Below are 15,321 nucleotides of genomic sequence, written 5' to 3' on the forward strand. Positions count from 1 at the left end.
TGATTACACATTTCATACCATTCAATTAGACTAATAAGAGATAAGAGTGATTTCATGAAACTTGAAATATTAAAAATATAATCTATGAATAAGATATACCCAGTAATCAAAAACAGATATAAGCCTTATTTTGATAGAGCTAGAGATTACAGATTAGATAAAACCTTAATATCGGCCAATATTCACTACAAAACCTCCAATATGAAATAAGAAAGTAAAACAGTATCTTGGCAGATGCCATAACCTTACTTGTTTCTAATCTTTATCAAATTAAAGAAATTTTAATAGTAGGGCTTTAAAAGCTATATTTTTATTGTGTACTCATCTTCCAAGCTCTACCAGAATATTGCAAAGTATACAGATTGGTGCTGTGTTTATCAGAACATCCAGTTAGTTCAATGAATGGCCACTGCAGCAGCACAATCCAGTGTTGTGAAATCACCTCACTCACTATTTTCTCTATTTTATGTTTTCTACTTTATGTTTAATACTCCAGAATTAAACTAATTTGTTTCACCAATTTATTAGTTTTTGTTTATAGAATTACAATAGCCATCTGTTAAATATTGTAACACAATGAATTCACAAACTAATACTTTATATCGTTTGAACTGAAATAAAACAGTAATAACAAGCAAACAAAAATAAGTTGTTTAAGGTGTCAGATACATTAGTGAGAAGTATTAACTAATTTATTACTGAATACAGACAAAATTGTGATTTATTCATGTGTTTAAAACAGACAGTTTCACTCATTTATATTATATTGATTAGGACAAAGTAGGTGACACAAACTGTTAAAATTAACTTGTACATCTCAATCATATAAAGAATCTCTAACAATATTCATTTCATGATGACAAAAATGAATGTAATCAAAACATAGATTGAATCTAAATTTTTTTTATTTTTACAACCAATGTAATAATTTCAAATAAGCTACCTTCCTATTATTTAGAACTCTTTTCTTTTTCCAAATAAAATTGCTCCAACTTTGAAAATGTTGGATTGAAAATTTTGAAAAGGTGATATTGTAACAGATATATACAAAGATTACCTTATATAAATGTTATTTTCTGAAAAAATATTTGGTCTTAATTATTTGGCAAACGCCATCAACTTTGGTGATACAACCCAAATTAATACAAAAGTGTTAAATTTTGAACATGTGAAAAACATTCTCACTATATTCCTTATTTGAAAGAAGATGGAGGGAAAAGATTGTGTCATCTCAAATTTTCTGTTTTTTTCTTTAATCAGTTTTAGATGACATATATGAAACATACATCACATTATCTCTCTTTCATTCTATATTTTCACATCAATTTTGTTGCTGGTTCGTAAAGGTATCCAAAGAAAAATTACGCATATTTTTATACTGCAAAACCTTTATTTAAAAAACAATAACTATTCAATTTCAACTACTTCTTTATTCCCCTCTTTCAGCTGCTTTCTTTTCTTGGAGTCTTTAGAGGAAGCCAAATCGTCGGCCATTTTTGTCATGTGCTCAACCTAAAAATTAAAAACAAAAAATCACAATTAAAATTTTTTCATGAGGAGAGATTGTTCTTAGGTGGCTATTGAGCATTTATTTGATATTTTTTCCATAAACTGTCTGTATCATATGGTGTAAATTACGGAGGATTCTACATCAGCATCCAATTCAGAGGATACTTTGCAAGATCATGGTCATCAGATGACCTTTACTTGCCTACTGCATGTACATGTTTGTAATGTATGCATGTTACATTTTAGTAATAAGTCACATGTCCTTCTAAGCACCTGACTCGGTAAAATTATGTAATTTTTGAAATAAGGTTTTTGTAAACTCTGTAAAAATTACTTCAGTTGTGATAACCAAACAGTACAATTAATAATCTTTGTTCAGTAAGACATTGAAATGAAGCCATGCCCACTGACGATAACAGCAAGCATTTGCACGTTCTATAGTATTTTTTTCCTCAGATAGCAGGCCATTTTTTAGTGTTTTGTACCCGTACTTTAAACATTTTGTAAAAAATACATTTTTACTACAAACCTATATGGGTATGTAACACATTGTGTTTTCAGGAAATTTGGAGACAGTATAGTATAAAAACATTATGTATAAACCATGTTAAAAATTACTAAAAAATTGTTCTTTTTTTTAACTGGTGGGGCCGCCCCTGGTGAAGTGTGGTAGGTAATACTATAAATATTAGAATCTGAGACAGCCAATTTATTCTTCATTTTATCTAGTTTCAGAAAATATAGCTACTATAATGGTATCCATGTTCTCTTGAAGAAAGATTATATATTGTACAAACCACAAATAGTACACGAAAGGTTAAATCTGGTAAGAAGGATATGATTGTTTTAAAATTTACAAAATATATAATTCTTACACTAAACATTTCCAAACATAGCAAAATTTAGAAAATTATATGGACCACAAAACAATAAATTAATTAATAACGAATGTCTAAATCTTTTTGTTGTTGAAAAGTGGTGGGATGTACCTAAAACATTTATTAGTATAGGTACAATTATTTTCAAAAACTAACAAAATAACATAATTCTTACACTAAATATTTACAAAATATACCAAAATTTATAGAATTAAATGCACTAGACAACAATAAATAAGTTAATAACCTATTTCTAAATTTTTTTTAAGTGGTTGGACCTAAATTTGTTACTATGGATACAATTATTTAAAAAATTAACAAAAAAATATAATTTTTCACTCCAAAATATTTCCAAAAAACATACCAAAATTTAGCATAAACAAAACATTTTATATAGCCTAAAACAAAGCTATAACAAGCTATAGTATTGCTGATGACACATCCCTCGTAGTCTCCAGTAAGAGTAAACCACAGCTGGAGAATCAAATTTTCATAGACGGGAGCTCATTATTTCAGTGGCTGGAGGAAAACTCTTTATGTATTAATACAGCAAAGACCAAGCTAGTTGATTTTGCAATCAGAAACCAGTTGGATAATGAATGTTTGAATATTATCATAGGGGATACCGAGTTTAGTCCGTCAGCCACTGTTAATTATCTTGGTGTTGTTTTTGACCGTAATCTGAACTTCTCAAACCATATTGAGAAAGTTACAGGTAAGCTAAGTAGCAGTATTTTTTTATTGTCTCGACTTGCCTGTTTGAAAAAGTGCTGACATCCTCTTGTTGGCTTATCATGGTTGTTTTTACCCTTATTTATCTTATGCAGTACCAATTTGGGGCCATGAAAGCATCAAGACGCAGTATGTTTTCAGGTTGCAGAAGAGAGCTGTTCGGGTAGTTTTTCACTTGGCCAGAAATCAGTCATGCAGATCGCTATTTCGAGAGAAAGGCATACTCACTTTTCCATCAATATACATCCTCAACAGCCTGACATTTCTAATCAAGAATTTTGGTTTATTTACTTCTCATATTACACATACTCATAGATACCAACTCCGTCACAACAATAACATAACCCTACCTCGCCATAGCACCACTTTTTTTCAAAAATAAAACATATTCCTCCTGCATATCATTGTTTAATTCTCTACCACAGTATCTAAAGAATGTTAAGGAGCCCAACAAATTCAAAAGCCAATTGAGACTTTTTTAATTCAAAAGGAATATTACAGTGTCCAGGATTACTTACTTGAGAAGAAAGACTAGTTTTAGTATGTTATGTTTTGGTTCTGTATGTAATGTTAAATTTAGTAATTTAGATAATTTTACTTTAATTTGACCTCTGCCTGTGCAATCCTTATATTGTTTGTGGCAATAAATGATTTTACTTTGACTATAAACTAATGTAATAAATTATACCCATTATACAACACTAATTTTAAAAATGGCTAGATGAAGTTGATCTTTTTTGCAAGTTTTATGATGTCACTGTGACATCTCTGTTGCCAAAACAGCAAAACAAATTTCACCATTGAAATCAGCAATTGAGGCGGGTCACAGCAAAACTGGTCACGTGCAAAAATCGAAATTTTTCAGGAAAAAAATAACTTATTTTTTATATATTTGGATATTAACTTAGGTGGTACTTTATTTAAGAAATGTATTGAATACTTAGAATGTATTTGAAACACATGTTTTTATCTGTTTCTTCACAACTGGCTCGTAAAATTACTTTCAATATTGCAATTGGCGTGTTTTGCTGTGGCAGAGTAAAATGGCCAGTTTTGCCGCAGCCATTGTTGAATCATATTGATGGAACCTTTAAATAAAAGACATATTTGACAGTAAAACGTTTTTTTAATTGACTAACAACCTTGACAAAGTTAAAAGTATTCCTTTTACAGTTGAAAATATGTTACTTCAAAAATTAAGGCACTCAGATAAAGATTTCTTAGATTCCTTAGACCTTCTCAGACAACAAGGTCTACGTCCTGATCATCATCCTGTTTGTTTTCTTCACAGTACTCTTCATTACCACCATCCACATCACCATCATCTGGAGCTTGATATTTAGATTGAAGAACCTAGACGAGAAATTCATTTTGTGGAAGATTCATCCATGTATCTCCATAATGTTTTTGTAATAGCTTTTCAACATCGCTCAGTTTTGCTTTCTTTACTGGACATCTACAAAGTATCTCTGACAGTAACAATTTATTTCATTTCCTTCCTTTCTTTGTAACAGATTTGTTAATACCATGGTCACTATTGGAGGACCATTCTCATCTTGCCATTACTGTATTTTTCCCCCTTTCAAGAACAAAACGCTTTACTTGAGAAAACTTGAAGTGCCAGTTTTTTGTGTGTAGAACATTTTTCCATGTCATTGATTTCCAGTCCTAGTTTGCAAAGTCTTGTTAAAAACTGTCCCGTGGTCCTTAAAAACATCCACATACTTGTGTGGGTTTGAAATGACAGGGATATTTTTCACGACTTTTTCTATCCTACCAAACACCCGATCGGAGGGGAGAAATGAATGTCCTGGGATTGGAAAAGCTACTTCAAGCTAATTGACATGAAATTGAGCAATGTTACACAGAAAATATCAACACATTGCGATCATTGTTGAATTCCTGTTTTGACCTCCACAGCCATCGGCACATAAACATACAGTCGTGCAACCTTTCAGATCTAATGAACCTAGACAGTGAAATACTAATGAGCTAATTTCATTAGAGCCTTTCGGGAAGTCATTTTCGTTCCATGTGTAGATTAAAGTATTTTTTACAGTCATTTTATCATTTGAAGCACCTACAAGGATGGTGAAATTATAAGTATATAACTGCCTGCTGTGATAAAACAGCTTGATCTAGCACTTATGGCACAACCATGTTCTTTTGGCAATCAAAGGATACAATTACTAATCCGTCCCTTTTCTCTCTCAGCTTAGAGAAAAAGGCCTTCCCTCTCAGCTTATGGACTCTGAACTCAATCATAATTTTTGAACGATTGTCTTTATCGGTTTCTGATTTAAGCTTCTCCTTGTATTCCATACATTTGGAACGTGCATCTGTGACAGGAGTGCCAAAGCCTATGTTGTATTCTAGAGTAAATATGTTCCTAAAAAAAGAACATTTGGCTTTCAGATGCTCGGGACTTTCATTATAAGCTCTAAAACGTTATGCAATGCTCAAGTTGCCTGGCAAATACTTCCTGATAATAGATTTTTCTCTTCAGTATAGTGTTTCACTACAGTCTTTAAGGGATTCTATAAATCTTTCGACATTCTCTCTCTTGTTAGAAAATGTTGTGGCCAATCTGTCCCTCCACGGTTTATCCTGAGGCATTGAACCTGTTTCTAAATAGTTTCTAGCTGTTCTCTGAACTCTATCCTTTGATATCTTTAATACTCCCAAAAATGCTTTCCGACATACCTGGACTTTGAAATGTGCTGTGTTTTTAACTTTAACAAAATAGTTCACTGATACACTTTTACTCACACCATTGCCTTTAGACGTTTTCCGTTTGGGGCTTTGGACTTCAATGTTTTTTAGTATAAAACAGTCCTGCACAATCCTGTCGCTTGATTTGTAGAAAATATCGTGAAAGTCCTTTATCATGCATTTTAATTTTTACATCTAAATGTCTTCTTTCCTTTATGGTCACACTCAGGATAGGATGGCGCCAGCTTGGGTTGGTGTCTGAAACAAAACAACATATTTTCCTCTCTGGTTAACTTACAAAAATGATATAAAAATATTATGGTTTACTACTTATTTATGTATTATTTAATAATAATAATAATAATAATAATAATAATAATAATAACCTTTATTGCGTCAAACAATTATTACATTGCATGCATGCGTCAAGTACATTCATAATAATATACAGTTCCATTGCAGTTATTGCTATTTAATTGTATAACAGAACTGGGGGTTTATTTTTATTCGTGTTTTCAATAGTTTTCAATAATTTTAATCCCAGCAACTCAACATGAACTCTTCAACGGAGTAAAACGCCTTTGACACCAGGAGGTGTTTTAATCGAGATTTGAATAGTTTAGAATCAATGAGATGTTTTATTCCCTCAGACAGCTTGTTTATCAGTTTCACACCAACTTGGGACGGCAAGTGTTCAAATGCACTCGTTCTATGTTGAACAATCCGAAAGTTGTCCCTGCCTCTTGTCTCGTATTGGTGGACGTCACTGCCTTGGATCAACTCGCATTTAAGTCGACAGTATAGAACGACGTCGAGAATATAGAGACAGGGTAAAGTTAACAATCCAAGCTCTATGAAGGCATCTTTGCACGACTCTCTGAAATTCAATTTGTAAATAATTCTGATAGCTTTCTTTTGAGCTCTAAATACTCTTTCGAATTTGTATTTAGAACAGCTGCCCCACAATCTTAAGCCATAAGACAAATATGGATGTATCAGGCCAAAGTAGGCAGTTTTTAATACATCAATAGAACAGAATTTTGCAAGGTTACGCAAAACATAAATGCCAGAAGCAACCTTGGAGCAGATGCTGTCAATGTGAAAGTCCCATGTCAGTCCTCGATCAAGGTACATTCCAAGGAACTTAACGGATTCGGCCTCTTCCAAGAGAACATCGTCCATCATTACTGCGGGACGATACTCCTGTTCTTGTCGATGCCGAAGGCAAAAATTTATTGAGTTTGATTTTGAGCTGTTTGTTTTCAGATTGAGTCTTGAGAAATGTTCGATGCATGAATTTAAATCGATAAATGATTTCACTTCAAGATCAGTTTTATATTTCGATTTAATACAGAGAGTCGTGTCAGCTTTAATAATAGGAAATATGGTAATTATTAATTTAAACTACCTGATCATAGTCTATGATTACAGGTTAGGTAGGTTAGGTTATAATGCATAACTTGAGCCATTAACTTACCTTTTGCGTTTTGCTTCATTCCTTTTCCATTCCTCGGGATTGAATTTCCTTCTTCTCCCTTTTCATTTTGGAGACAGTTCTATAACTTAATCCATTTTAAATTCTTATTATTTTAATCTAAAAACACAGTAAAGCAGTCATAACAATCAGCCTAAACAGAATAAGAGAACACACTTCTCTTGTAAACAATCACGTGATCAAAAGATGCAACCCTATTGGTCGCCTGCAAATGGCAAGTTTTGCAGCAACTGCCAGGATGAAAAAGGCAAGTTTTGTTACAACCTTCATAAGTCATTGTACTTTTTAAGCGCCAAATAGCCAGTTTTTGCATAAACAGACCGTACAGGCTTGCGTATTGGATGACATATAATAATATCCAACCAAAACCTTAATTTTGAAAAAAATTGCACTTGGCCAGTTTTGCTATGACCCGCCTAAATTCTTCCTCTTTGAAATGGTTTATGAATAGTGGTGATAGTATTCATTTATATACGTTGATTTATATAATTATGTAGATTGCCACCCATAAATCAATTCAGATCGACATTATAATGAGGACTGCTAGTTCTAGGGCTATAATGTATATTCTAATAATTACATTAAGCTTAAATTTTAATGGCACTAGTGGCACTTTTAATCAAAATGTTGTTTTTCAGTAAAAAGGTTAAAACCAGTTCTATTTTACAAATGAATCTTTCCTCCAATGTGATTGATCTAATTCACTATCAATAGAAGAAACAAAAACATCAGTGTATCTGCTATCTATCCTTTTTTGAATCCTTGACAAATCCTGGGAAAGTTTTCTTTGGTCAACACAATGGATAAGTTGTGATCAATGGAAGAAATCATTACATCTACATTTATTTCCTTCATCTGTATTCTATTACTACAGAGCGAAAGCAGATAAATATTCCAAGACATAGGTTGAATTGAACTTTACCTCAAACAAAACTTTTCAATTTCAAGCAACTGATTTAAATTATCAAAAATTGAGAAATAAACAACTTGACTATTCTTGATGTTTTTTGCTTTATAAAAATGTTTTCAAACCCTTAACTCTTCAGCACTAATGCCCTTAAGATTTTTCAAAGCATTTTTTTACTTGGTGTCTACATAATTAAATACCAAATTACAGTGCACAAATATTTAAAGATACCTTTCATTATGTGTATTCAATATAACTTTTCCTTTAAAGCATATGTCTATGAATACTCTCAACACTGTTGAATGGTTTTTTTAGTGAAGAAGGAAAATGTTAATATAATTTGAATAAATACTATTCATTTGAGTGTAGAAGATCTGTACTAACCATGGACGGATTTCGACGCACCAACAGTTTCACATCTTCAGCATTTATCGTTGACCTCTTCGCATGTCTGAAACATTATGTACATTAATATTACAATGTGACTTATTTCTAAATCTAAATATTTCTAAAGAGAACTTTCCCCTATGACAATGAGGCAGAAAATTTTAAATTTGACTTTCTAAAGGCTCTACATAAATATGAAACAACAGGAAATGTGCAAGACAAAGAGATCATGGTAGAAAGGAAAGAAAAATTATGACAAGAAACTCAGACAATTAAACCAAAACGCAAATGCAAACTACATCAAATCAGCTGATAACAAGAGTAAAGCCCTATGGAGCCTTATAAACAATGAAAAAAGAGGAAAAAAACCCAAGTAAAATATCCACAAATGCATATTAAAATTAATAACAGAGAGACTGATAGCCCTCAGGAAATAGCTGAACATTTTAATACTTATTTTACTAATGTAGCCGAGCTGACGCTGAAAAAGAATAGACAGGTCATAGGGAACCATGACATAAATGCACCTGACCTTCGAACAGAAATAATCTGCCAAGAGTCCCTTAATTCTTACACCAACAAACAATGACGAGGTCAGGATATTATAAACTCCCTTAAAATCAAAACAGTCAAGTGGAATGGATGGAATACTCATCTAAGCTTGTCAAATACTGCAGAAAAGAACTGACTCCACCTCTTGTAAGTATAATAAACAAATCATTCAGCCTAGGCCAGTTTCCCTCTGCACTAAAGTTGTCGAAAGTATACCCGAAGCACAAAAAAGGATTTACAAACGATGTGCAAAATTATCGTCCTATCTCCCTGATTTCTACATTTTCAAAGATATTATTGAAAAAGTTGTCCTCATCAGACTTATGACACACCTCAAGAAAGCTAAATTTTAATCAACGACTGCCAGCATGGATTCTCAAAGGGAAAATCTACCATTTCTGCCATAATCAGCCTAATTGAAGACATTATTGACCAAATAGACAAAGGACAATACATCTCCGCACTTCTTCTCGATTATAGTAAGGCATTCGACTGTTTGGGACATGACCTCATCTTAAGGAAACTAACATTACTGGGAAATCACAGACACAGCAAATAAATGGTTTGCAAGCTACCTATCAGGACGAACCCAAGTAGTTGAGGTACAGACAACCACACTTGGAATTACAAAAACACACCAGTCAAAACCACTTTCTATTCTCCGAGGAGTTCCACAAGGGTCTGTACTGGGCCCTGTCCTCTTTATTCTATTTGTAAATGATTTCCCAACACATACCCAAGATAATAATACATCATGTGTAATGTACGCAGACGACACAACACTCCTGAAAGGAATCTCACTGCAGAAGGTGTTTGTGCAGCTGCTACAGCCTCTCTAAACAAGGCTCTGAATTATTGTAAAACAAATGACTGGCCATAAACCCACAAAAAAAAACAATACAAATTAATTTCAGTAAGAAAAGAGACACTACTCCCAGCATCGCCAAATGTAACAGTTGAAAATCATGTAAAATTTCTTTGGAGTCATTCTGGACAGAAACCTAACCTGGACTGAGCAAGTGAACAATGTCTGCAAAAAATTAGCATCTGGAATATATGTTGTTCGACGCATTAAATGGATCAGCAACTTGGAATCAGCCAAAACAGCTTACTACTCATTAGTAGAAACTCACTTGAGGTATGGACTTGCGGTTTGGGGTGGCTCCTCAGTTGGAAACCTTAATAGAGTTCTTACCCTACAGAAAAAAGCCATCCGAGTTTTGGCTGACTTAGAACCAAGGCAGAGCTGCAGACATGCCTTCCAGACACTCCAGATAATGACTGTTACTGCGCTATACATCCAAGAAGTTATCATGTATGCACACCAGAAGAATCTCAAAACTGGAAAGGACCTTCATCACTACAACACACGTTATGCAACAAGCTACACTCTAACCCATACACCGCACAGCACTTTTCGAGGAGAAACCAACCTACATTGGGCGAAAGCTATGGAACCATCTACCACAACCATTAAGAGAGCTTCAGGGTAACCCTTTTAAAAAAAGCACTCCATGACTTGCTTGTTGGACAGCCTTTCTACACCATTTGACGAATTCTTGAACCAAGACTGGAGGCCTCAACTGGAACTCAACAATCGCTCTCAAATGTGATGCATCATCGGACTCAAAAATTATTTTTCCAAAACAAGTTTATCTAATTTCTGACTCTATTACTGTTCTTGATGAATATGCTAATAAAGAAGTTTGTCTATTGTCTATTGTCTATTGTCTATTGTCTATTGATCTATTGTCTATTGTCTATTGTCTATTGTCTATTGTCTATTGTCTAAATCATAGTATTTCTAAATCTAGAGATTCTAAAATGTTATCAAATGTAAAGCAATCAAAGTCCTAAGTCTTTGACTTGACTTGCCTGATCGATCATTCCCGTACATCAAAACTCGAATGACCAATCACCAATTCCATTCCTAATATTTCCTACGCTCAACTACGGTCTGCTCTATGCTATTGTTAAAGCGTGAAAAGGGGGAGTGGGGTGGGGAAGCTACATGTGGTCGCGCCGCCCCCTGTAAGCATTTTGTTTTCACATTTTGCTATCACAAAAAATAACAATGGTATAAACTTTCATTTATGGGGAACAGTATGTAATTAGTAGTCATTAATTGATCAGACTTCATATATTTTATGTCTGATCAATACACAAAAACAATGTAAAGATTATAAAAATACTCCATTGGCGATTGGATTGTTTATGGTATGGTTATGATGTTATTTAATGGGACTGAATTAAATTTCAATGATGATGCATTATTAAAAGATTGCAAAGCTATTGGAACAGTTCAATTGACTTAAACTTAAGAGTGTCCAAATGTTGTATCACTACTTGAACTGTAGGTCGGGATCAGCATCTCTTGGAATCCAAGGATCACGGAATCCCAGGATTTGCTAACGTTCAAATAAATAGTTACCCAACAAAAACACACACAATACAAGGAATACAACGTTTGAGTGCCCACCTGATTGTGATGTGTCATATGAAACTGCTGCTCTCCCATCATAGAGTTACAACTGAACTCATGGTAAGTTACATCAAATGGCATGTGATGTATGTGACATAGAGGTTGCAGATTTAGCTGACGTGGTTGGACTGTGACACATAAGTAATTGTTTGATAGTAAAGGAGGACAACATAAATCTGATATGATTTATAAAAGAGATGTCAATTTGTGTATCATTTATGTTCAGGTAAGTGACGAATGAATTAAACACTGTAAAATTGGCCAAGTATAATATGGCTGTTTCAGAAGAAAATTTATGGATGGTAATAAGGCTGCTGCCACCAATGTTTTACTATTAATCGCAAATGGTGACACATTCTCTTTATCAGTTTCTTTCCAAAAACAATTAGACCAGTTTGTTAAATAAGTCACTTGAAAACTACCATATATCTTGACATATTTTCCATGTTGATTACCAAACTTTATTAAAAATTAATTCTAGTTTTTTAGGTTAAGTAAGGATTTTACTAACTTAGCAAATGCTTCAAGATCCTCTGCATAAATTTTCAGTTTCTTCCAAATCAGTTCCGCAATGAGTTGCTTCGCTTGCTTGTCGATCTGTAATTCACCAAGGAGTGTGTTGTTTTCACACACAAACTTGCATATTTTTGAAACTTCATAATAACAGGCCAACTTCAGTTTCTAAAGACAAAAATAAAAGACAATGAGTGATGGAATAGTAGTTAATAGTTGGTTACTTTACTTTTTTTTTTTTTTTTTTTTTTTTTTTTTTTTTTTTTTTTTTTTTTTTTTTTTGCAAGGCTTTGAAAAATAACATACTTTGTTGCCCCTCAGTAAACTTAAGCAGTGCAAAACTTAATGTATTTTTTATTACCTCCCACCAAGGGAACTCAGGATTCAGATGATAATTACAGAGCTGGTTTCGATGTTATGGAAACTGCCTCATATGCAGAACAATACAAAGTTGCTACAAAACATAAATAGTGGATGTATTTAGCATACATATAAACATCATGGTGCATGATTTATCCTAAGCTGGCTGCAATGTACGGTACAACTATCTCAAGGAGGGGGGGAATCTGATGCGATCCAGAAATTACAGAACACTGCTATTTGGCACGTGTACCATCTTGCAAGGACGATCATGTGACCTGCTTTCTGGACGCAGTGAATCTTCTTCATATAGATGTAGAAGACATGCTGCACTGTGCATGAGAAGCTTAAAACCAGAGTGCCTCATTATCTTAGCAAGAAACTCCATTATCGAGGGGGGGTTGCCCTGTAGAACACACGTCAAGACAAAAAGCTCCACTTTACCAGGGTCACCTTGAAAGTTGGTCAAAGAAGTTTTTCTTCCTTTGTGTTTGCGCAACCATAATCACATCGCATCTTAATCACTTTTAAAATCGTATGGCAGTAAATAAGATCTAATATACATATCAAAGCTGTTGTTCTTTGGCCTTTATTTAATTTTCTTCCCTTATGCTTGTAAACACATTACTCTCACAGTCAAGTCTGTAGGCAGACAACTGATGGCTATAACGCTTCCATGTGATCTACATATTTCTTTTTTTGTGTGTTTTTTTACAAGATCTGTGTAGTTTGTATTCTATTTGGTCTATAGTTATTCTCATCAGTTAATTTATCTTAGTCAGCCTATTTTATTTATAGGGACAATGAATTAAAAATTTAGATGGTAGATAAAGTAATTCTGAATAGTATGAGTGATAGAGTTTTTTTCCCCTTAATATCAGTTGGAGATGATGTTTGTGATTTTTCACTATTGTAACATTATTTCACAAATCTTAATACTTATTTATTATTCCACTGCATAATCACTACTTTCTGTAATTTAATTAGTTGTTATTTATTTTGTTGATGTTATATTTAAGTTGCATGAAAATGTTGTGAAATTATTGTATATTGGCGGATGCCGTTGAAATAATAATAATAATAAATAATAAATAGAAATGTGCAGTTTTACTTTTAAAAGTAAATACTGTACATACATATTGTACACCACCATGTATTTACAACACATTATTTAGTTTGTAGGTATTAACTGATAGAATTATATATAAATAATTTAAGTCTTGTTTACAAATTATGGCTGCAGTATAGTAAGTGGCCACCACCACATTCGAATCAGGGTACAATACTAAATTATTAATTATTAAAATGCTTAAACTATTGAAAAAAAAAAACATTCTAATTGTAGTTATTTATAATATTTATTGCCTACTCTTTTTAATGTATTCAATAACAATATTACTCTAAATTCATTCAAACAAAGTAAAATTATTTGTATGGTATTTTTTTATAATGGCTACAAGTACAATGGTGATGCACATATGTTATTCGTGTCAGACCTTCAAAATAGTAAAAAGTAACTAAATATTTTACACTGTTTTTGTTTGTTACATTTTATAAATACACAGAACCTCAATTGATTTTTATACACCATTAAATTATTACCTGTTTAGATATAAAACAGTTGATCTGTACCTACTTTAATTTGAAATACCTATAACTTCATTTACAATTTATGAGATTGTCACTATGTGTGTTATATTAGTTATTTTAATTTCAAATATGATTGTTATTACGAATATAGATATGTTACTGTGATTTATTGATATAGATTATAGTTATACTATAATTATTATACATATATTGATTAGACGTATATTCAATATATGAATGCTTATCGTACTCTACCCTATAGGCCTAATATATACGTTCAGAATAAACTGAAATGTTTCTGAAATCAGCATATTTTGAACAAAATTTAATATTTTGGAATATTGTAACACACTCAGTTACTTATGGGATGGAAATTAGACAAATTTTTTAGTTAGACCAACATTTTTGAAAAATTACAGGTCCCTATACAAAGTTTTAAAAATTGTGGGGTTTTCAATTTCTTCTACAACTTATCTGAAAAATGTATATACCATGTTACATTTTGAACGTTGTTTCAAATAGTTTTTCATAAACATACTACCAGTAACCACTACAGAAAATTGACAAGTTCTAGGATTAAATAGTTAACTTACTTCTTCTACACTTAAAGAATCAGCAGCCATTGAAAATGCATAAAGCAAGAATTAAATACGAGTGTCCTATGTCTTTTGTTACTATAGGAATAAGAGCGAACTAAACTTTCATTTACCACCAACCATAACCTAACTTTAATTTCAGTTGTCACATAACGTTTATTGCAAACCGTAAATTAAATTTAAAACAGAAGTTAAAGAATAAATATTAACTTGAATACATTGTACATTGTAATTGATTACATTGTATTTTTTATTTTGTTCAATTCAATTTACTTCAACTAAGCTAGTTCAAATAAACATTGTAACTAACAACAAAATTTTTTTCCTAATTTGCCATTTTAAAGCATTTAAAGGCAGGCTAAAATTCTAAAGCATGCTACTTCGTTGGTCTCTAACATGTGGCTCCTGATGTACATAATTTAGATATGTTATGATTTGTTTTATGATAATATAGTAACGGACATTAAACCCCTCTCAAATATTAGCTACAAACATATACATCTCTTTGGTATATACATGCCCTATCATGATTAATTATTTAATACCCTGGATAAACTAGGGACAGGAATTTTGGATTGTGAATGTGTTAGGAAAATCTTGCAAGGGAC

The 15,321-nt window shown here is 32.6% G+C and overlaps 1 protein-coding gene across 2 annotated transcripts; it reads right to left on the reverse strand.

The window, feature by feature from the left end:
• Positions 1 to 1,370: 1,370 nt before the first annotated feature.
• LOC124366363 (centromere protein S-like) lies at positions 1,371 to 15,055 on the reverse strand. 2 transcript variants are annotated; one of them, XM_046822864.1, is made up of 6 exons: positions 14,711 to 15,055; positions 12,166 to 12,335; positions 8,618 to 8,684; positions 7,309 to 7,387; positions 5,889 to 6,089; positions 1,371 to 1,512 (listed from the first exon to the last, which is right to left on the reverse strand). In XM_046822864.1, the coding sequence occupies exons 1-5, from the start codon at positions 14,738 to 14,740 to the stop codon at positions 5,929 to 5,931; spliced, it is 507 nt and encodes a 168-aa protein (XP_046678820.1). In that variant the 5' UTR covers positions 14,741 to 15,055; the 3' UTR covers positions 1,371 to 1,512; positions 5,889 to 5,928. The 2 variants fall into 2 exon arrangements, with proteins under 2 accessions (XP_046678820.1, XP_046678821.1); XM_046822865.1 differs by lacking the exons at positions 5,889 to 6,089; positions 7,309 to 7,387 and having other exon boundaries at positions 14,711 to 15,052.
• Between the last annotated feature and the right edge of the window lie 266 nt (positions 15,056 to 15,321).

This window comes from Homalodisca vitripennis, chromosome 7 (assembly GCF_021130785.1).
Source record: "Homalodisca vitripennis isolate AUS2020 chromosome 7, UT_GWSS_2.1, whole genome shotgun sequence".
Classification (NCBI taxonomy): domain Eukaryota; kingdom Metazoa; phylum Arthropoda; class Insecta; order Hemiptera; family Cicadellidae; genus Homalodisca; species Homalodisca vitripennis.